This window comes from Bombyx mori, chromosome 5 (genome assembly GCF_030269925.1).
Source record: "Bombyx mori chromosome 5, ASM3026992v2".
Taxonomy (NCBI): Eukaryota; Metazoa; Arthropoda; class Insecta; order Lepidoptera; family Bombycidae; genus Bombyx; species Bombyx mori.
The window spans coordinates 11,691,523-11,714,068 of record NC_085111.1 but is presented as its reverse complement, the minus strand read 5'-3'; the positions used below and the strand labels follow the sequence as shown (position 1 = coordinate 11,714,068).

General features: G+C 37.1%; 1 protein-coding gene and 1 long non-coding RNA gene across 5 annotated transcripts in view; one reads left to right on the top strand and one right to left on the bottom strand.

The window, feature by feature from the left end:
• The window catches only part of LOC101738267 (dynein axonemal heavy chain 8), a 62,583-nt gene that overhangs the window by 24,484 nt on the left and 15,553 nt on the right, over nucleotides 1-22,546 (top strand). For all 4 annotated transcript variants that reach the window (XM_038011166.2, XM_062668716.1, XM_038011169.2 and 1 more), the window contains 32 exons: nucleotides 348-504; nucleotides 578-771; nucleotides 1,258-1,423; nucleotides 1,507-1,608; nucleotides 2,021-2,243; nucleotides 2,665-2,794; nucleotides 2,873-3,090; nucleotides 3,187-3,323; nucleotides 3,993-4,045; nucleotides 4,394-4,601; nucleotides 5,051-5,312; nucleotides 5,805-5,927; nucleotides 6,626-6,743; nucleotides 7,295-7,390; nucleotides 7,471-7,577; nucleotides 7,663-7,826; nucleotides 8,286-8,486; nucleotides 10,571-10,711; nucleotides 11,331-11,435; nucleotides 12,211-12,395; nucleotides 12,887-13,020; nucleotides 13,114-13,245; nucleotides 13,849-14,051; nucleotides 14,828-14,942; nucleotides 15,250-15,426; nucleotides 16,054-16,221; nucleotides 17,021-17,121; nucleotides 18,251-18,449; nucleotides 19,120-19,331; nucleotides 19,458-19,596; nucleotides 20,682-20,866; nucleotides 21,642-21,768. In XM_038011166.2, coding sequence (XP_037867094.1) covers nucleotides 348-504; nucleotides 578-771; nucleotides 1,258-1,423; nucleotides 1,507-1,608; nucleotides 2,021-2,243; nucleotides 2,665-2,794; nucleotides 2,873-3,090; nucleotides 3,187-3,323; nucleotides 3,993-4,045; nucleotides 4,394-4,601; nucleotides 5,051-5,312; nucleotides 5,805-5,927; nucleotides 6,626-6,743; nucleotides 7,295-7,390; nucleotides 7,471-7,577; nucleotides 7,663-7,826; nucleotides 8,286-8,486; nucleotides 10,571-10,711; nucleotides 11,331-11,435; nucleotides 12,211-12,395; nucleotides 12,887-13,020; nucleotides 13,114-13,245; nucleotides 13,849-14,051; nucleotides 14,828-14,942; nucleotides 15,250-15,426; nucleotides 16,054-16,221; nucleotides 17,021-17,121; nucleotides 18,251-18,449; nucleotides 19,120-19,331; nucleotides 19,458-19,596; nucleotides 20,682-20,866; nucleotides 21,642-21,768 — 4,982 coding nt within the window. The remainder of the gene's footprint in view (nucleotides 1-347; nucleotides 505-577; nucleotides 772-1,257; nucleotides 1,424-1,506; nucleotides 1,609-2,020; nucleotides 2,244-2,664; nucleotides 2,795-2,872; nucleotides 3,091-3,186; nucleotides 3,324-3,992; nucleotides 4,046-4,393; nucleotides 4,602-5,050; nucleotides 5,313-5,804; nucleotides 5,928-6,625; nucleotides 6,744-7,294; nucleotides 7,391-7,470; nucleotides 7,578-7,662; nucleotides 7,827-8,285; nucleotides 8,487-10,570; nucleotides 10,712-11,330; nucleotides 11,436-12,210; nucleotides 12,396-12,886; nucleotides 13,021-13,113; nucleotides 13,246-13,848; nucleotides 14,052-14,827; nucleotides 14,943-15,249; nucleotides 15,427-16,053; nucleotides 16,222-17,020; nucleotides 17,122-18,250; nucleotides 18,450-19,119; nucleotides 19,332-19,457; nucleotides 19,597-20,681; nucleotides 20,867-21,641; nucleotides 21,769-22,546) is intronic.
• LOC119628547 (uncharacterized) lies at nucleotides 9,059-10,117 on the bottom strand. The gene is made up of 2 exons (XR_005244704.2): nucleotides 9,977-10,117; nucleotides 9,059-9,748 (listed from the first exon to the last, which is right to left on the bottom strand). It is a non-coding gene; the product is annotated as an uncharacterized LOC119628547 (long non-coding RNA).

The window sequence follows — 22,546 nt, the reverse complement described above, 5'->3', positions numbered from 1 at the left end:
TCGCTGAGTTTCTCGCCGGATCTACTCAGCGGGTCGCGATTCCGATCCGGTAGTAGATTCATTCGCGAACCAGCTGCTCTTTAGTTGTTAGGTCTCCTTCGGAGGCACTTGGACGGCTGTTAGAAAATCCCACCCCTTCTGGCTGAGCCTTTGCTCGCCCACCTGTCCTGATGAAACTGCAAAGGCCTCCGGGCCAACAGTAATCCTACAATCCTAAACAAAAATACTGTTAAGCATTGTGGAGACGGTCTTTTATTGTTGCTTTACATATTTGTAAATTATGTTTGAAATAAGTGTTTATTATTGTTATTAAAAATCTAAACTACTAGGATATTATTGTATTCAAGGCTTGGGTCGCATATACAAGGGCTTAGCACAGTCGGGCACTTGGGGTTGCTTCGACGAATTCAATCGTATAGAATTGCCGGTGCTATCTGTGGCTGCTCAGCAGATTTATATTTGTCTCACGGCGAGACGAGAGAAGCGTGACTTCTTCATATTCAGGTACTGTTGATTTTTAGGTGTGTTTTTGTTTACAACCTTCCGATGTGCTTCGTAATGTAAAATGGTATTTTAGCGACGGTGACGTTGTCACTTTAAATCCGGAGTTCGCGTTCATAATCACGATGAATCCGGGATACGCTGGAAGGCAAGAGCTGCCCGAAAATCTAAAGATTCAGTTCCGTTCGGTGGCCATGATGGTGCCCGACAGACAGATTATCATACGAGTGAAACTTGCTAGTTGCGGTTTTAAGGATAATATTTTGCTTGGTAAGTTTTTTTCACGTACAAGGAATTGGTAAATATCGACGAAAGAAAGCGGAATCATCGTAACTTGAGAGACCCTGAGACATTAGAACTTATATCTCAAGGTGGGTGGCGCATTTACGTTGTAGATGTCTATGGGCTCCGGTAACCACTTAACACCAGGTGGGCTGTGAGCTCGTCCACCCATCTGAGCAATAAAATTAAAATTAAATTCCTAACTTTACACCAGAGTCATAAAACTATTTCAAAAACTCAAATTGGTATGTATGTATATTTAAATGATCTAAAGCCTATCTGATTATGTTATTATAAATACAGGCCAATAAGCAACTTTTTATACGAGTTATGAATTTTCAAATACTTTTATGGATCTAGTATAAAGAAGGGTTTTTCAGATTATAAAAATTCGGCATTCTTCCGTCGATATTTTGTAATTGCCGAAGCCGAGTGATTGTCACAAAATAATAATAATTTTAATGTTTTTATTAGCCCGGAAATTCTTTACCTTGTACAAGCTATGCGAAGAGCAGTTATCTAAGCAAGTGCACTATGATTTTGGACTACGTAACATTCTGTCTGTGTTGCGTACTATGGGCTCGCAGAAACGAGCCAATCCCGAGAGCACTGAGGAGAATATTATGATGAGAGTATTGAAGTAAGTGGAAAAAGTAAAACATTTAAATACTTGAATATATTTTTTTAATCACGACATTTTGTAACCTCCCTTTGATGATTTAGGGAAATGAATGTATCAAAGCTGGTGGACGAAGACGAACCGCTGTTTGTGTCTTTGATTGAAGATTTGTTCCCTGGAATTAAGTTGAGTCAAACCGTTCACAGGTGAGTGCCTTTTTTTTGAGGTGAAAACTTATTTAGTATCGTTGTGATTCGAAAGTTGATGAACCCAAAAAGCAACAGTAAAAAAAGACAGACACATAAATTCATAGAATTTAACGTGGGAGTAAATGAGATAGGAAGCATTATACAATGCTTCTTATATCCGTGGTTCTCTTTATGCTCTGCTTCGTACCTAATATTCGTAATTAGTATGTAATTTAATCTATGTAATATATAGGAATAAAATGTAAAATAATAATTATCAAACTTTGTATCACTATGATCATTGCTAAAACCTACGCGACCAAATTTTTTTTATTTTTCACTTCTATCACGTGTGAATTGCACACATGCTTTTCTAGATTTCAATAGTTTCTTTTCTTTTATAAGTAAAAATTCTCTTTTACTAACTCAGGGAAATGCAACGCGCCATCGCATTAGTGACAGATCGTACAGGTCTAGTCAATCATCCTGAGTGGAATTTGAAGATCATTCAACTGTATGAAACTTCGTTAGTGCGACACGGTCTAATGACGATGGGACCCACTGGTTCAGGGAAAACGACATGCATTCACACACTCATGGCGGCTTTGACGGAAGTAGGGAGACCGCACAGGGAGATGAGGATGAATCCAAAAGTACATAATCTAGATGTTTTTATCGTACCCATGTAGGGTACGAGCACGCGGTTACTTTGTCCAAGATACATCGCAATGTAAATCGCCACTCGGCTTGAGACATGGGGTCGTATTCTCATTTATATTGTGTAATACTTGTCCCGTCCATTAAATTGTATCCAGGATGGCAGTATTCTGAGAAGATAGTAGTATAGTGAGCCCTACCACATTATGTATATTTATACCTTGGAACATTTGTCTTTGCATCTTGTGCATGCCACTAACTCTCTAACTAAATATCTGAAACAATTTGAGGTGTAACTTAAGCTGCTCTTTATATCTTGTTATATAACAAACCGTTTGAAAATGTATACAAAATTCGAAGCACATGCCTTCTTTGTCTAGTTTTATTGTTTTCATGATGAATTCTTTAACATTTAAGGCCATCACTGCTCCGCAAATGTTTGGACGCTTGGATGTTGCAACCAACGATTGGACGGATGGTATTTTTTCCACTTTGTGGAGAAGAGCTTTGAAGGTCAAGAAGTCTGATACCACCTGGATAGTTTTAGGTAGCGACGAATGTCTAGATATATTATTTTATAATACTGGTCTTTGGAATAATTTTAACGTAACGTTTATAAAAATAGATGGTCCCGTGGACGCTGTTTGGATTGAAAACTTAAATTCAGTGTTGGATGATAACAAGACTTTGACTTTGGCCAATGGAGATCGTATTACAATGGCGCAGAATAGTAAGCTGGTGTTCGAACCAGACAACGTGGACAATGCTTCGCCTGCCACCGTCAGCCGTATGGGGATGGTCTTCCTATCTTCTTCCGTCTTAAAGTGGCAGCCCATCTTAGAGGTAAGGCCATCGATTAAGTCTTAATACGGCTTGTTAAATTTGTGAGTTTTTTGCCCTTAATGAAATGAAAATTATATTTTAATTCTCCTGTTTCAGGGTTGGTTGAAAAAGAGATCGCAAAAAGAATCGGATGCTTTGAGGAACGCATTCAATAAAGTATACGATGATATACATTCGTTCGTGCAACAAAAGTTGCCAGCTAAAATGAAACTGCTCGAGGCTATATATGTCAGGTATTTTTTATTGGATAATATAAGTAGATGATGTACGGTGTACTTTGCTACACCTAAAAAAATCTACATTGGCGACAATATGCATATATGCAAAATTTCATATCGATTCGTGCTTTGGTTCAAATGATAAAAATCTCTCCCACTAGCGCCACCTATCCGGCACTAAAGTAATTATGATCGTCGGATTGGTCGTGCGTGTCGTACTTTATATCTATGAAAAGTTTCATATCAGTTTAGCTAACGGTCCTCGAGTTTTAGGTGAACCTAAATATCGCACATACGGTGCTATAATGTTAGTTATTCAAATTTTATAGTTTTTCAGGAGAAGCGTTTGAAAATTCTTTTTTTTTCTACTTTATCTGGTAGCCTTGAGAGGCTATGCCAGCATAGTTCAAAATTCAGCACCTTATTACAATTATATATGTAGTTCTTCTCGACTAAAGAAATAAAATGATAATATTTCAATTACAACTTTAAACTTCAATCAGTAAAAGCAAACATCTCAATAGAACTGTTAAAAAATGTACTTTCTCATACTCAGTTCAGTTTTAACAAAAATTGCATAAGTGACATTAAAGCATCGTATGTGCGATACGCACATACACATATACGTTTTGTTTTAAATATGTAGATTAATAGTAAATAGATAATGATTAATAATAATTACAGGCAATGTATCGATGTTTTGATTGGTCTCCTTCAAATAGAAGTACCCGGTGGAAGTAAGTACTTTATTTTGACATTGAAGGTTTATGTTATGTAGTTTTGGAGGCAGGCAATAACTCAACAATAACTTTTTTACTGGTGGTAGGACCTCTTGTGAGTCCGCACGGACAGGTACCACCACCCTTTCTATTTCTGCCGTGAAGCAGTAATGCGTTTCGGTTTGAAGGGTGGGGCAGCCGCTGTAACTATACTGAGACCTTAGAACTTATATATCAAGGCGGGTGGCGCATTTACGTTGTAGATGTCTATGGGCTCCAGTAACCACTTAACATCAGGTGGGCTGTGAGTTAGTCCACCTATCTAAACAAGAAATAAAAAGATAAAAAACTTGGTGTTTTTTGTAGAGATACACACAGACCGACATCTAGAACGTCTGTTTATATTTGCGATGATGTGGTCGCTCGGCGCCGTCTTGGAGCTGGACTCTCGGACTCGTTTGGCCGAATTCGCGACAAAGTTGCCCGTGAGAATGGATTGGCCCGGAGCCAAGTCTAAAGAGTGGGTGATGCCATTCGAGTATATGGTTAACGAGGCCGGAGTGTGGCAACATTGGTTTGTATCGTCTGTTCTACCGTGTCACTACTGTTCTGGTCTCTTTGTTAATTTTAAATATAACTTATTTTACTATAACTTATATTACTTATTTTATCTATTCTAAATTTGACCACAGACTATAAGCAATAAGAAAAGTTTGACAATAAACCAATAGTATGCATACGTTAGTGTGTCAAATACATGGTAGTGTGTGTGTAATGTTTTTTTATTGATTTAATGTATGTTTTATGCATAATTTAAAAAAATATTAGCATTGTGCACTTCTTCTCTATATTTTCTATAAGTGTGGAAAATTTCATACTCTTCCGTCCACGCAATTTTCGTAAAAAAGGGGTACAAAGTAATATATAGATAAATATGATTTTTATTCGGTCCTTGGTTTTTATTTCTTAATTGTTTAATTTTGATAATGTAAAATTGATAATTGTTTGTTCCTCTCTGTACAGGTCAGAGAGTGTAGAAAACTATATTTATCCTTCGGACAGCATTCCGGAATACGCATCGATTTTAGTACCGAATATCGATAACGTATGCATATCATTTCTCATTGAAACTATTGCGAAGCAGAATAAAGCTGTACTGTTGATAGGCGAGCAAGGCACCGCCAAAACAGTGATGCTGAAGAGCTATATGCAGAAATATAACAATGAAGTTAAATTGTACAAGATGATCAATTTCTCTTCTGCGACCACACCTAATATGTTTCAGGCAAGTATCTTCTACGATTGTCTGTACCGCAGAAACTTTCACCACTATCTCGAAAACGACTTATCGAAACATAATTATTATAATTATACATTTGACGACATACATTTGATGAAACATACATACGTTGCAAGTTTCAAAAATAAATTTACAAAATTTCAACATAATGGGATAGAGAACGCGCTGTGGTATATGACCACGAACAAACAAAGTGCTCACTGAGTTTCTCGCCGGATCTTCTCAATGGGTCGCGATTCCGATCCGGCAGTAGGTTCTGTGACGCACTGCTTTTGCTAGGGCTAGTGTTAGCAAATTCTCTTAGGTTGAGCTCGTGAGCTCTCCTATCAGTCCGGGCGTAGCTGGAATAACCTCTTAGGCCCTTAGGCTACTAGTCAATAGGTAGGGGAAAAAAACATAACACGATATCGACAGAATGTGTGTTGATTTGTTTATAATATCATGTATGAAAAGTGGTTGAATTTGTTTTGTCCACAGAGAATTGTCGAATCGTACGTTGAGAAGCGCGTCGGTATGACATACGGTCCCCCCGGTAATCGATCCATGACCGTATTTGTTGACGACATTAATATGCCGGTTGTCAACGAGTGGGGAGATCAGGTGGGATAGAAGTTATTTATACTGTTATTTGATATTATTATTGTTATTATACTATTTTTTTTTATTACACTATATTTTAAAAATAATTATTAAAATAGATTTTTTTTTAAACTCTATACAAAAATAAATAGATGGCCGCTGATGGTGGTGTCTACGACACAAGCCACCAGTGGTTAGGACTCCATAGTGAGAAACTTCACAATACGCGCTGTATTAAGGAAAACTGCTTTCCGTATCAGGCCAATAACCCAACTGGATAACGAAAGTTTCGGTGTTGGTCGAAACTTTTCGCTATCAAACGACTTACCGACATAACTATTAATAATACGTAATTTTACTTGTAATACGGGCTAATGACGGGCCATCTAGTGTTGAGTGGTTAACACAGCCCATAATCATCACAACTTGATATAAATATAACGACGATAAATTATATAAATACACAATGACTTCGTATAAAATTCATTAATGATTTTTTTTGCGGGTATGCCTTTTATTGCCCTACGTCATTCCTTCATCGTGGCAGCCGATCGTGAACATTATTTAAGTACGTATTTCATTAGAAAAATCATTACACGCTCCGTAGGATTGGAACGTCGGCCACTGGTATCGCTCGATACATATGCACCAGACGTCTTATCCTTTAGGCCACTACGACTGCTTATATATAAACTACTTGTATGTCTTGTATATTATAGGTTACAAATGAGATTGTACGTCAAATGATGGAGTGTGGTGGTTTTTATTCGTTGGAAAAACCTGGAGATTTCATTACTATCGCTGAAATACAAATGTTTGGAGCGATGATTCATCCAGGTTGAGATTTAATTAATGTTTAAATGTGCAATAAACAAAAAGTATTATTATTATCTTTTAAAATCTATCAATATTAAATGAGATGCATTAATCGCTGCATCGGCTTGCGGAATATTGATTATAAAAGTATATTATAGTACTTTAGATTCTGCCTCAAGATGCGAATAGAAACTTCAACCACGTCTATGGTTATGCATTGTCACTTCATTCATAATTCGGGTGTCGATAATTTAAGCAGGATTTCTAATATTTTTTTCCTTAAAGCTGCTTTCAGACTACGTTATACTATAGTGCCATATAGTATAACAACCTATACTTAGCCAATAATATATAGTACAGTACAGTATGAACGTGTCCATAACAATGTATGGTGTGCGATATTGTTGTGATATGAGCTATATACTACATATATGCTATTATATTATAGCGTAGTCTGAAAGCGGCTTAAATACTGACCCCAATTACAATGTTCTTTGTATTGCTGTTACATTTTTTTTTTTGAAAATGAAAACTATTGGTGTTGTGATAAAAATTAATTAAAATTATTTTAGGTGGTGGAAGAAACGACATTCCACCTCGTTTAAAAAGGCAGTTCAACATTTTTAACTGCACCTTACCGAGTAATATTTCAATGGATCGTATTTTTGGTAAGATAGTTGACGATATTTCATAACGATTGGGGATTTAATTTGGATTTAAAATTGTTTAATGAATGATACATTTTCAGAAACTATAAGTGCCGGATACTTCTGTAAGACAAGGTTCGAGAAAAAAATTGTGGATTTCATGCCGAGGCTTGTGCCTGTCACGCGAATAATTTGGCAGCAAACAAAAGTAAAAACAGCTCTTTCTAATGAATAGTAACTCAATAAATAAAACCTTTTTGTATTTATATAATAATGTACTATAAACGTTTTAGGCAAAAATGTTGCCGACTCCTGCAAAGTTTCATTACGTGTTTAATCTTCGAGATCTATCTAGAATATGGGAAGGGATTTTGTTTATTAAGAAAGATGAACTGCCGACAATTACAACGGCTCTAAAGCTATGGTTCCACGAATGCTTAAGAGTCATATGTGATAGGTATGTATGCCCGGTATTTATGAATAACAAATATAAAAAAAAATGGTCACATTTTTATGTCTAATCAAAATCTTGGGTTTGAATTATACGGTTATATGCAATTAAATAAGTTTTTACTATCCGTTATCAAAAATATCACCGAAATTATCAAAGGCGCAAAAAGAGAGATTTTTTTTATTGCTTAGTTGGGTGGAGGAGCTCACAGCCCACCTGGTGTTAAGTGGTTACTGGAGCCCATAGACATCTGCAACGTAAATGCGTCACCCACTTCGAGATATAAGTTCTAAGGTCTCAGTATAGTTACAACGGCTGCCCCACCCTTCAAACCGAAACGCATTACTGCTTCACGGCACAAATAGGCAGGGTGGTGGTACCTACCCGTGCGGACTTACAAGAGGTCCTACCACCAGTAAAAAAATTAGGATCAAATTCAAATTCAATTACGATCAAAAATTACAGATTCACTACATTCGATGACAAGGACTGGTTCGTGGCAAACTTCTGGAAGACCGCCGCCCAAGAGTTGCCTGAACTCGTCAGCGAATTTCCTGAAGAGGAAACATTTTTCGTGAACTTTCTCCGAGAACCCGCAGATCCCACCGGCGACGAGGAAGAAGATTTTAGCACTGACGCGCCAAAGATCTACGAAGAGCTACCAACGTACGCTTTTATTGTTTTTTATTGACAGACTAGCTGACCCGGCAGACTTCATAGTGCCTCAATTGATAAATAAAAAACCTAAACTTTTGTAGAAAATAGACTTAAAACAAACAAAAGGAATCCGTCCGACGGGGGACACATCAAAGGAAAAACAAAATTGTTATTTTTATTTAATTCCGATTTCATATTTATCTACCTTTTAAACCTTCTCTGGACTTCCACAAATAATTCCAGACCAAAATTAGCCAAATCGGTCCAGCCGTTCTCGGGTTTTAGCGAGACTAACGAAAAGTAATTCATTTTTATATATATAGACCTACGAATAAATAATAAGTCAGGAAGTCTAAACTCGGAACAAATTTCACAAAAAAAGTGGTCCCACTTGAAACCAAAACGACGTATGAATAAAAAACCAATCACAAACGAGGTTAGAAATAGACATTGGTTTGAATTTAAAACGAAAGCAGGGATTGGTTAATATGCTTGGTGCAATGTTGCTATGACTCTGGTCATGACAGCGTAGACGATGTTATGTAATAAGTGGACCGGACAAGGTTAATAATAAAACAATATCATTGTATAATGTTTATATATTAGTTTTTTTTTTCTAATAAACTCTATAAGATAATTAATCAATTCAAAAATTAATTAAAAATATAATTAATTTAGTAAGTTTTGCCTAGAAGAAATTAAAAAATCATCTTTTTTCGCAATGTAGGGAAGTCGGATTCTGAGAAATTCAACCATTACACATTTTATAAAAAAAGAAGAAATGGTCATTATTTATTGTCTGGTGACTGTTTTTTTAGTAAGCGTAGAATATCTTCATTGTCAATTATTTTAGAAAAACACTGTGTAGATATTACTGACAGATTTTCCGTTATCATGTATTTTTATTATCTGTCTTATTAGTATTTCTGTGCGTGTGCATATTTTATACAACACTACAGATGGGTACGAGAGACCATCGAAATCTTTCAAACTAATCAGATTGTGAAAATACAAATTTTCATTAGCAGGTAGCAATGATAAGCATTCTGGACAGTTGATTTTCGCTTGCAGTTTTCGGCTTACAAAGCCGGCTATATAGCCTACAATTTTCTCCACTGTTTCTGGCAATTGAAGACTAGCGTCCAGCATGTTTGATAGACTGAATAGAGCATACTCTGCTGGTTTTCACAGGCATCCAGTCATATTCTTTCTTGTCTTTCCAAGTTAACTGCAGCTATTCACGTTTTTGCCGAATTGCATCGGCAGGAAAACTAAAAGAAAATAAATTATGCAAAATCCATTATCGTTATAAAATTATCAAAATAAATATATCTATTTGATAATAAAAAATATTTTATCGATGTACTTTTCAATATTTCACCAAGAAGAAAAAATACAATCAAAAAATTACTGACTTCATGTTGCATAGTGTTGACTATGTCGGTTTGATAACATATTTGCAAATCATTAAATATAATTAAAATTTTGTTACTACTTACTAGTGAAAAGTGATCCCTGGGCATTTTAGCCTTGTATGGCTCCTGCACCAATTCAAAGCACACGCTGGCATGAATATTGACAACACAATAATAAATCGAAATAAGAGGTGTGCTTGCTTGCAAGAACAACATCCGACTAATGTCACGGTGGACACGACTTTTAAGCCCCGCCTACTTGGACACGACTTTTGTTGGGTCATTTTTAGAGCGCAGTTACATTTCCTGACTTATTATTTATTCATACTACTTTTATACATATCGAATTAAATACATATCGAATACATTATAAATTTGACGTGATTTAATAGAAAAAAAACAGTAATTTTGTGCGACGGCAGTTTTTTTAGCAGTCATAAGACTTATTACTGACTTTTTTATTTCAATCAATTATAATTAAAATTAGAGCTACAAGAAAATAGATTAGTCTATGATTACTTGATTTCAAATGTGTATGTGATTTTAGATTTGTGTAAAAATTATTTTAAATTACTTGCTCTTTTAATGTAAACATGTATTATTTGTATTAGAATGTAACTTTTGCAAGTATGGTATACGATTATCCAAGCCGAACAAACCCGAACACAATGTTTTCAGATGGGATTTCGTTTTGATGAAACTTGGTCAATTCCAAGAACAATTTAACGATCAAGTCAGAGGCGCTCATTTAGACTTGGTGTTTTTCCACGACGCCATGGTACATTTGTTCATTATATCACGGATCATAAATACGCCGAGGTCAGAGTTTTGATTTTTTTGTATGTAGTTTTGTTTAGCATTGTCACGATTAATTGGCCTGAGTTTTATTTCGGTAACTGTGCACTATAGTTTATTATAGAGACGTCAACTCCTTAACGTTGGCACAACGGTTGTGTATACCATTAAACTAGAACTCTTGATTGCTTTTATATTTAATGACAAGGGAATATAGGAGCTTGGGCTTGGAAATAAGGACTATACTAATAGCAATAGCTCTAGGATACTAGGCTCGAACACCTATGTTTTCATTAACAGTAGGGATTATTGTTATTCTAAAGATCTTCCCGCCTAAATGTTCGTGATTGATTGGTAGCTCGTTTGTGTTTTGTACAGAGTGATTGCATTCAAACTTTATTAGGTATTTCATTGAACAAGGTCTGACACGTTTTGCTGTAACTTGTTCATACTTTATGAGTACTTCATATATAATATACTACTTATTCTATATTACTTGTTTAACGAAACGACACAGTATATGCATTATAAGTTGAGAGTTTTATGGAATCTCGAATGAATCAGGATTTTTGTATGTTTTGTATTAATAATGTGTTTTTAAATTGTTAGTCTAGAATATATTTTTATTAATAATTCGTTACAGAGGCAACGCTTTGCTTGTCGGTGTCGGTGGATCGGGGAAGCAAAGTTTGACCAAGCTTGCGTCTTATATTGCGAATTTTTCGTTTTATCAAATCACGTTAACGAGGTGAATTCTATTCTCTTGTAGTAAGTGATGTTATAAATGTATTATAAACTTGACGATGTTGTATTAAGTAAGATTCAGCGTTTGATTCATTAAAATATGTTTGTCCACGCTTGCATTGACAAAATAACTTTTTCACCTCAGCAGCTCAAACATGCCGCTTTTGCTGCGAGACAACAGTGAACAAAACGCGATTTTGATTCGAGCGTGGGTCAAAGTAGCTTTTTAATTTTTCAAACTTCAGTGCCACGAATTGACATTGTTCAGCCATAAATTTGAAACATTCGAATTTTACTGTGCTCTGTCTCTTTCACATGCATATAAAAAGCGAGTGAAAAAAGAAACCCCTTCGAAATTCGACCTCAAAGAAAACATGTTCGGAAACGCGCAATACCCTAAAATTGAAAGATATTAAAGTAATAAAGAAATTACGTTTTTTTAATAGTTATTTCAATCTATCCCTGTTCATTTCTATGTCTCCTAAGCAATATATGTTCTCTCACTGCTGAGGTGAAAAGTTATGTGGGCTATACGAGAGCAAAGTTTTTTGCATCTCGTGCTGTTGAGTCCCTCACAACGCTCAGGATTCTTTGGAAATTCTTTTCTTCAGGAAACTGAATCGCGAGTGAAACAAAAAATAACTTTACTCTCTTGTTGCACAAATAATTTCCATCAGATCCAATAACTTTAGCATTAGATACCTTCAGCTTTATAAAAAAAACATTGTCACTTATGATTTTGAATTTCTGTACTTTAATAATATCTACCATTGTTTCAGATCATATAACGTGGGAAATTTCATGGATGACATTAAAATATTGTACCGAATCGCCGGCTTGCAAGGTCAAGGTATAACGTTTATATTCACCGACAACGACATAAAAGACGAACAGTTTTTGGAATTTTTAAATAACATTCTCAGTTCGGGAGAGATTGCCAATTTATTTGCTAAAGACGAAATGGGTAAGCGTTGTGTTTTACGTTTGCGAATTTAATTTCAAAAAAATGTCAATTTAATTAATACTAGTGGCCCCTCAGTAGTCGAAATTCGACTCTAATTAATTGAAATTATAAGTTTTGGTTATATTGTCAAAGACTATACCTACCTATATTTCTACAATCACAAATTTCGCCAAGACTACACCATAGACAAATAATATTAAAGACAAACAATATTAATCTATTTTCAATTTGACCACAGACTTAAACAATAAACTAAAGAATATATTTATGTGTGTGTCTGTGTGTGTCAAATACATGGTAGTGTGTGTGTAATGTATTTTTATTGATTTAGTGTATTTATTATGCATAATTAAAAAAAATATCATTCTGCACTCCTACTCTACATTCTCTATAAGTGTGGGAAATTTCTTAATCCTCCATCCGCGCAATTTTCGTAAAAAGGGGTACAATTTTTTTGCTTCACGTATTAATATATATTTTGATGCCTCCAGATGAAATTCTAAACGAATTGACTCCGATAATGAAGAAATATGCACCGAAAAGGATTCCGGTACCTGATGTGCTGTACGAATACTTTATAATGCGTTCGAGGGCAAATCTACACGTTGTATTATGTTTTTCGCCCGTAAGTAAGCCAAAAGAAATTCATATTACGATAAAAAATAGACAATATTAATTTTGTTAACGAGTAATAAAAAATATAAAAAATCTTTTTGAGGTCGGAGAAAAGTTTAGAAGCAGAGCCCTAAAATTCCCGGGACTCATTTCTGGGTCAACCATGGATTGGTTCCAGAAGTGGCCGAGAGTTGCACTTATCGAAGTTGCTCATCATTTCCTCGCGGACTTTCATGTTAGTAATGGTTCTATAACAACTTCGTTAATAGAATTCGTTTTTATTTCTAACTAGCTAACCCGGCAGACTTCGTAGTGCCTAAACCATATAAGTATATCGTATAAAATAAACTTAAAACAAACAAAAGGAATCCGTCCGACGGGGGAAACATCAAAGGGAAAACAAAATTGTTATTTTTATTAAATTCCGAGCATTTTCATATTTATCTACCTTTTAAACCTTCTCTGGACTTCCACAAATAATTCAAGACCAAAATTAGCCAAATCGGTCCAGCCGTTCTCGAGTTTTAGCGAGACTAACGAACAGCAATTCATTTATATAGGTATATATACTAACTGTACCCGTCCGCTACGCTGGCCATTTAAAATTAACATTATTATTTCTCATCCCCACAAAAAGTCTCATCATTAACGCCCCCGCAATTGGTGTAGGGAGTCCAACACTTACATAAATATTAGACTATCCATTATATACATGTATTTTCTACATGGACACCAAGTTTCAAGCCAATCGGATGCATGGTTCAGTAGTTATAACGGAACATCCGTAAAAACCACTGTAGATTTATATATTAGTATAGATTGTTGAGTTGAATTTCAGGTTGTGTGCTCTCCAGAAACGAAACAACAGCTAATCGAGATTATGGGAATGGTGCAAGACAACGTGGCCGATACTTGCACAACTTATTACGATAGGTTCAGAAGACAGACACACGTAACTCCGAAGTCGTATCTTTCGTTCTTGGAAGGTTACAAAGTATTGTACAAGGAAAAACATGTCAATATCGCCGAAATGGCTCGCAGGTATTGCGGGGTTTTGTCGAAGCGAAATTTGTAGTTTAAAAAATACTAGTGGTCCCACAGAAGTCGAAATTTGACTATAATTAATTGAACTTATAAGTTTGTACATTATTACGATTCTATTGTCAAAGACTACACCTTAGACAAATATTATTAAAGACAAATAATATTTAATATACATATTCTCAATTGGACCACAGACTGTATAAGCAATAAGAAAAGTTTGACAATAAACGAATAGTATGCGTGCATGTTTGTGTCAAATAAAATACATGGTAGTGTGTGTGATGTATTTTTTATTGATTTAATGTATTTTTTATGCATAATTAAAAAAAAAATTAACATTCGGCACTCCTTCTCTATATTCTCTTATAAGTGTGGGAAATTTCATACTCCTCAGTCCGCGCAATTTTCGTAAAAAGGGATACAAAGTTTTTGCTTCACGTATTAATATATTAATATATCGCAAATACGGTGCAATAACGTCACTTATGCAAACTATGTAATTTTTAAGGAGAAACGTTGGAAAATTCAACATCTTATTATATAATTCTTATACAGTTCTGCTAGGCTACAGAAATAAAATGATTATATTTAAACTACAATTTTAAACTTTATCAGTAAAAGCAAACATCTCTCTCGTCTCATTAATAACTATTAAAAAATGTAATTTCTCATACTCAGTTTAATGATAACAAAAATTGCATAAGTGAGGTTATAGCATTATATGTGCGATATGTAGGTATATAGAAAAAAACTTAAATGTTTTTTTTTTAAAGAATGACGACTGGCTTAGATAAACTTGTGGAGGCGGCCGCAAGCGTCGACGTACTAAAGAAGGAACTTGAATTAAAAGATTACGAGATTAAAGTTGCAACAGCGAAAGCTGAAGAGGTACTGTGACGTAGATTGATTTCATAGAACGTACTGTTCAATAAAAAACATTCTTAGATGGTTGGACCAGCTCAGAGCCCACCTGGTGTTAAGTGGTTACTGGAGCTCATAGACATCTACGACATAAATGCGCCACCCACCTTGAGATATAACTTTTAAGGTCTCAGTATAGTTACAACGGCTGCCCCACCCTCCAAACCGAAACGCATTACTGCTTCACGGCATAAATAAGCGGGATGACGGTCCCTCCCCCGGCGGACTCACAAGACTTCCTACCACCAATTTTAAATTTTCAAAATTTCAATAGGTCTTGGCCGCGGTAGCTGAGTCGGCGGCTGCAGCAGAAGTGGTTAAAACGGAAGTGTTAGATGTTAAGGACCGCGCTGTGAAGTTGGTGGGCGTGATCGCCGCGGAAACAGCAGTGGCCGAAGAGAAGTTGGCTGCAGCCAAGCCGGCCCTAGACGCCGCCGAAGCTGCCCTACAAGTAAATGACGTTGCTCAATTTGTTCTATTAACGTGCGCAGAAACGAACTCACGACTTTAGATCTAACGTAAATAGTGCTAAACTTTTTTATGCACCAGGCTGTAGTTTTATTAAGAGCGACCCTTCCAATAGAGTACGTAGGCAGCGGCTTGGCTCTGCCCCTGGCATTGCTGAGGTCCATGGGCGACGGTAACCACTATCCATCAGGTGGGCCGTATGCTAGTCTGCCTACAAGGGCAATAAAAAAAATAGACCCTTGTAACTTTGTGGCAGAAAAATAAACGATGATGTTACCATTCAAACGTCGTATAAAACTAAGATAATAGACGTACGTAGAGGATTTTCCATTTATTAAATTTTCATATAATAATAATCATAATAATAATTAGAAACAAACGTTTAATTGAATATATACTTAAATAGATAATAAACACCCAAAAAAAGAGCAAATAAACCCGTTCATCAAATAATCTTTCCTCGATGTGGAAATCGAACTCACGACCCTCGGCGCACCAGTCAGGGGCGCGCTAGCTACTGCCCTACCGAGTCAGTAGTAAATTAGTGTTTTCCTTATTAAGGCTCCATTTAATGATGTCTACATGATTTTAATGCGTGGATTTCTTGCAGACGATTAACGCAGCGGATATAGCAACAGTGAGAAAGTTGGGGAAACCGCCCTACCTTATCACGCTCATTATGGACGCTGTAATACTCTTGTTTAGAAAGAGGATTGATCCAATCAGACCGGACCCCGAAAGGTTGTTCCTGATGGCGTCATGGGCAGAATCTCTTAAAGTAATTTTTGTATTTATTACACGTAACTTGATTTAGGATACTAATATTGATGTTTTAGATAAAAAAAATGCTTAGATGGGTGGACGAGCTCACGGCCCACCTGGTGTTAAGTGGTTACCGGAGTTCATAAACATCTACAACATTAAATTCCGCCACACATCTCGAGACATTTTGAAGTCGTCGTGGCCTAACGGATAAGACGTCCGGTGCATTCGTGTTGAGCGATGCACCGGTGTTCGAATCTCAGGCGGGTACCAATTTTTCTAATGAAATACGTACTCAACAAATGTTCACGATTGATATCCACGGTGAAGGAATAACATCGTGTAATAAAAATGAAACCCGCAAAATTATAATTTGCGTAATTACTGGTGGTAGGACCTCTTGTGAGTCCGCGCGGGTGGGTACCACCACCCTGTCTATTTCTGCCGTAAAGCAGTAATGCGTTTCGGTTTGAAGGGTGGGGCAGCCGTTGTAACTATACTTGAGACCTTAGAGCTTATATCACAAGGTGGGTGGCGCATTTACGTTGTGGATGTCTATGGGCTCCAGTAACCACTTTACATCAGGTGGGCTGAGAGCTCGTCCACCCATCTAAGCAATAAAAAAAAAAACATGACTTGTAAGGTCTCAGTTTTAACAGTGCAACGGCTGCCCCAACCTTCAGACTGAAACGCATTACTGCTTCACGGCAGAAATAGGCAGGGTTGTAGTATCTATCCGTACGGAATCATAAGACGTCCTACCACCAGTAATCACAATCAACAGATGATCGTTTAATATATAACTATTAAAATAGGTGATGGCGGACTCGCGATTTTTGAATAATCTAAAATTTTATCCGAAAGACGTAATCAATGCCGAGATGATTGATTTGCTGCAACCCTACTTTAATTTCGGGTATGAGAAATTAGGCAATGTCTATGGACATTTTATAGGATTTATCAAAAATGTTTGTTACGTAGTATAGTATAGTTAGGTAGTTAGTTAGGTAGTATAAATGCATGGGATCCCGTCCTATTGTCAGGACGGGTACCGGTGACGGCGTTCTCAAGGCGTAGTCTCCCGGTAGGAATTGGAAGAAGAGGAGGACTTTGGTCTTCCTCTTCTCCCTCTTCTTCTCTGGAGGCGCCAGAGTCCGACATAACCCGGTCTATTGCCCCTCTCGACCGGGTATCCGTAAACGGATTCCACAGCGTTAAAAACAAAAAAAAATTAGTATAAATGCGGAGACATTTAAATGGTCTTTAGTTGTAAGGTTTGAGTTTATATACTTTAAGTTCACTGTTTGTCTTCCTAATAAATTAAAATAAAATAGTAGTGTAGTTTTGTAGTGTATTTTTTAGTAGTATTTTGTAGTATATCTTCGGTTTTAGAGAGTCTCACACTTAGTTAAATCTACGTTAGAGGCTTAATCGCTCGTTACTTATTTTCAAATTATTAGGTAGTTGGCAAAATATCCGAATGTCTACTAATAATTATAAAACTATAAAATTAAGTTTAAAAACGGTTTTTTTTATTGAAATGAAAATGGGGTAATGTGGTCCAAACCCGCTTGGCCTTAATCTGCTATCGGTACTGATAGACGAAAACCCAAAAATAGAGCTAGAATTTGGCTTTACTTTGCTTTAAAAACTGGTTATATATTTTTTAAAATTTAAAAGTACATTAATTTAAACCAAAAATTAGCGGGATTTTGATGCTAAGGTTTTTTTATTTTTTATTGCCTAGACGTTTGGACGAGCTCACAGCCCACCTGGTGTTAAGTGGTTACTGGAACCCATAGACATCTACAACGTAAATGCGCCACACACCTTGAGATATAAGTTCTAAGGTCTCAGTATAGTTACAACGACTGGCCCACCCTTCAAACCGAAACGCATTACTGCTTCACGGCAGAAATAGGCGAGGCGGTGGTACCTACCCGTGCGGACTCACAAGAGGTCCTACTACCAGTAAAAACACAAACAAAGGTATACATGCTTTGCCACCTTAGGAAAATCTAAATATCGACTTCGGAAATTTTCAGTCAATACACGTTCGAGGCCGCTAAGATTGCTTGCGGCAATGTGGCCGGATTGATTTCGTGGACCATTGCGATGGCCCAGTTTTATTCGGTAAACAAAGACGTTTTGCCGTTGAAGGCTAATCTAGCTATAATGCAAGGAAAGTACCAGGCAGCCAAAAAGGAATTGGAAGGTGCAGAAGCACTGCTCGAAGCTAAAGAGGTAAGGTGATTTTAGTGTAACAAAATAGTGTTTTAGGTAATTATTGGATGCATGAAGAACTAACTGTACCCTAAATTTTTTGACTACAACAGGCAATCGGTCAAAAAAACAAAATTGATTTCACACCGCTTTGACTTGTATTTTTGTAACATACATAACTTTCATGCACACTGAAAACAAATGCGCAGCGAATACGATTTTATGAAGGGGCATCGTCATTATAATAAATCCAATTAAACACGGTCCCCTTTGCTGGCCGATTTATAATTTGACTTTGATCCGATTGTTACCAATCTCGACCTAGCTAAACTAGCTAAGCCAACCTAAAGAAAAAAATGGCATTGCTAACGTCCACGAGCGACGGTAACCACTCACCATCAGATGAGCCGTATGCTCGTCTACCTACAAAGGCAATAAATAAAAAGTTTTATCAAAAACAGTCCAGCGGCTTTGGAGTCTATAGCAAACATACACACATAGACACATCGATAGATTAGATACGTGGTGTTTTATACAGCTCTAGTGCAATGCTTAAACATAAGTTGGTCACTTTACAAATTCGTGACGTATTTTACATATTAAAGTGAGGCATCTCATCGAAAGAGTTTTTTTTTTTACGGTATTGATCGTCACAAGAGGAGGTTTGAGGACATTTCAAATTAATTTTTAGCTAGAACTAGCGGAAGTACAGAAGCAATTCGACGAGGCGATGGCTCTGAAGCAGGCCGTATTGGACGACGCGGCCAAGTGCCAACAGAAAATGGACGCCGCTACTGCTCTGATTAACGGACTCAGCGGAGAGAGGATCCGATGGACAGAACAATCGGCGTTGTTCAAATCCGAGATAGAAAGACTCGTCGGCGATATACTATTGCTTACCGGGTTCGCATGCTATAATCTTTTATTACAATGGTTACATTTTTGTGTTTTTAAACATGTGGCTCAAAGATAATCGATGCCTTTGTAATAACTATGTAATTTTTCATAATTTCGTTTCTAATATTTTAGATTCCTGTCTTACTCTGGACCATTCAATCAAGAATTCCGAGCATTTTTGATAAACAGTTGGCTCGGTGAACTGTTGAAAAGAAAAATACCCGTTTCTATGAATTTGAATATCACGGAACAACTGACGGACACAGCCACGGTCAGCAAATATACGTGTTTTTTTATTAATATATTGTTTTTTTTTTGAGACGTTGACTGCCATGTAGGTCATCGGTGCCCTACGCGGCGCACTGAAGTGATTATGATTTCTATAACTAAGTCCTTTTTTTTTTCGGGACGGGGGCCCAACCTCCTACGATGTCCCCGCGCCTAAGTGGCGCACTGGGTATGTGAGACTGGTCCGCGGGCTCAAGGATCCGACTCCCCTGCACTTTTCGCCCTAGCGTCCGATCCCCTCCGATGTCAAAACCCGGATGTAGTGGCGATTACCGCGGTCAACGCTACAACCAGACGGCGCAAATCACTCCAAGGACGTCCGGCCGACGGAGCCTTCGAGGCGAATCAAAGGTTCTGAAACGTCACCCGTCTCGGTACGGCAGCCCGTCGGGTCGCCCAGACGATGCCGCTGGTATCCCTGAATGCCCCGCTGGACCAGAACTAGCCTGCCGAGTCGTGGCGCGATATACCGCCAGCCGGTTGTTCTTTTTATTCAGAAGATATTACTCTATGGCAGCGCGCTAGAGTGCTGGTAGCGTGCCGCATGACCTCAACCCCCTCAGGTCGCCCCTTGACCTTCACCGGGGGGAAGCCGCCACCCACAGGGGCCGGGACGTACGCTTGTACTGTCTCCTCCGGCCCCCGGCTCGACGGCGACGGATCGGTGTGGAAAGGAAAAAGCTCTCCCTCTCTTGTTCCGCCGCCTCCTTCTGTGATATGGTGGACTCGCAGAAGTCGAGCATCATCTTCCTTCACCACGTTGCTCGTCGAATCCAAAGCAACGCGCCAATGTATGTTCCGCTGTGTCGTCCTCGTCGCGGTGCCTGGATTGCCTAACTTTGCCTTTTGTTTGTTAACGTATGTTTTAGTCTTTTAGGTCTTTTAGAAATAGATTCATTCTCAGTATCTTAGAATTTGTCTTTCCCAGAGGCTACTAGATATTCCGGCGTCTTAATAATTTCAACGAAGAGAGAAATCGACATAATTACTTCAGTGTACCGCGCAGGGCACCGGTGACCTACATGGCGCTCAACGTGTTAATTTCCAATTAATACACTAAATTTGTAGATTGGTGATTGGAACCTTTGCGGCTTACCAACTGACGAACTTTCCATACAAAATGGTATAATTGTTACGAAAGCTGCGCGTTTTCCATTGCTCATTGATCCCCAGACGCAAGGCAAGAACTGGATAAAGAACATGGAAAGATATAATGAGTTGATTGTTACGACCCTCAATCATAAATACTTTAGGTAAATAATTAATGGAAACCTATCAACTCTGTCAGGACATTTCTAGATTATTGCTATTGCTATTAGAAGAGCGATTCTAGATTATTGCTATTGCTATTACATAAGACGTAGGAAAGATGTAGGACATACTTATGAGTTTTACTTCACGGTTCTTGACGTAATTGTTGCTTGGGTCCTTTCTGCTTAACTTTTTTTTTTTTTTTTTTTTTTTATTGCTTAGATGAGTGGACGAGCTCACAGCCCACCTGGTGTTAAGTGGTTACTGGAGCCCATAGACATCTACAACGTAAATGCGCCACCCACCTTGAGATATAAGTTCTAAGGTCTCAATTATAGTTACAACGGCTGCCCCACCCTTCAAACCGAAACGCATTACTGCTTCACGGCAGAAATAGGCAGGGTGGTGGTACCTACCCGTGCGGACTCACAAGAGGTCCTACCGCCAGAAAACTACGACCATTTTCAACATCTTCAATTTTTCCAACAACTAACGTTTTCAAAATCATCCATTTTTTTCTCAATGGTTATTATAAAACATTTTTGATTTTGAAAACGTTCGTGCAATTGCTTAAAAAGGAGACGTATAATTTGATTCCTTGCAGTAGTTAAGTAACAAGTGATAAAAAAAGGTTCTAAGTAATGAGTTGGTGAATGCAGATAAAATTAAATTTCCTTTCAAGCATTTTGACTATGATTATAGTTATATATCATCAGTAAATAAATAAAATAATTTTGTCACTAGAGTTCAAGAAAAAAATGTATTATTTTTTTACAGAAATCATATCGAAGATTGCGTATCTCTAGGCAGACCGTTACTCATCGAGGACGTTGCAGAAGAATTAGATCCGGCACTTGATAATGTGCTTGAGAGAAATTACATTAAGATCGGATCCTCTTATAAGGTAGCTATGTTTTTACATTAGATAAAATGAAACCAAAATAGATTGAATATATAAATAGAGGGGTATAATAGGGGGGTATAATAGGGGGGTAGACGCGCGTTGCTGTCTAGTAAACATTGGATCCGTAAAAAAATAATTCCATAAAATCGTAAACTCCACAATTACCTATTTAAATTACGTAATTATAACAGTAGTGTTTTAAATCAATACTAAAAATGTTTGTGAAGTAATCAGTGACTAATAAGTGGATGAAAACCAGCCACCAGAGGTTCGTCCAAATCCTCTAAACTTGGATACTTTATACTAATAAAATGTAATTAAAAATTACATAAATATATACAAGAACAAATAAGAATAAAAGTTGTCATGAAACAAAACTGGTAATGAAGTGAAATTCTAAATTTAGTGGTGAAATAGTCGTCGAAAATTGCAAGCAGTGACATACATATGAAGTTGAATTGTTATTGTACCCACACTTAAATGTATTCATAAATTCTTAAACTTTTAAACTCCAACATTACTAATAAATAATTTCAACGGCTTAGCACAAGTCATATTAGCTAAGTGGTATCCGTCTTCGGCCGAGCTCGGAGATTGAAGTGCGCTGGTTCGAATCTGAGTCAACGTAACGTTTTTTGTTTTTTTTTCTGGATTGAAGAAATATATTTAGTACAACACGTACGTCAGTGAGCTCAGAGATTAGATAGCGAATACAAGCGAATGAGTTCGAATAAAATTAAATAATTGGAGATATTGAAGTGGATCGGAATTAGTGAAT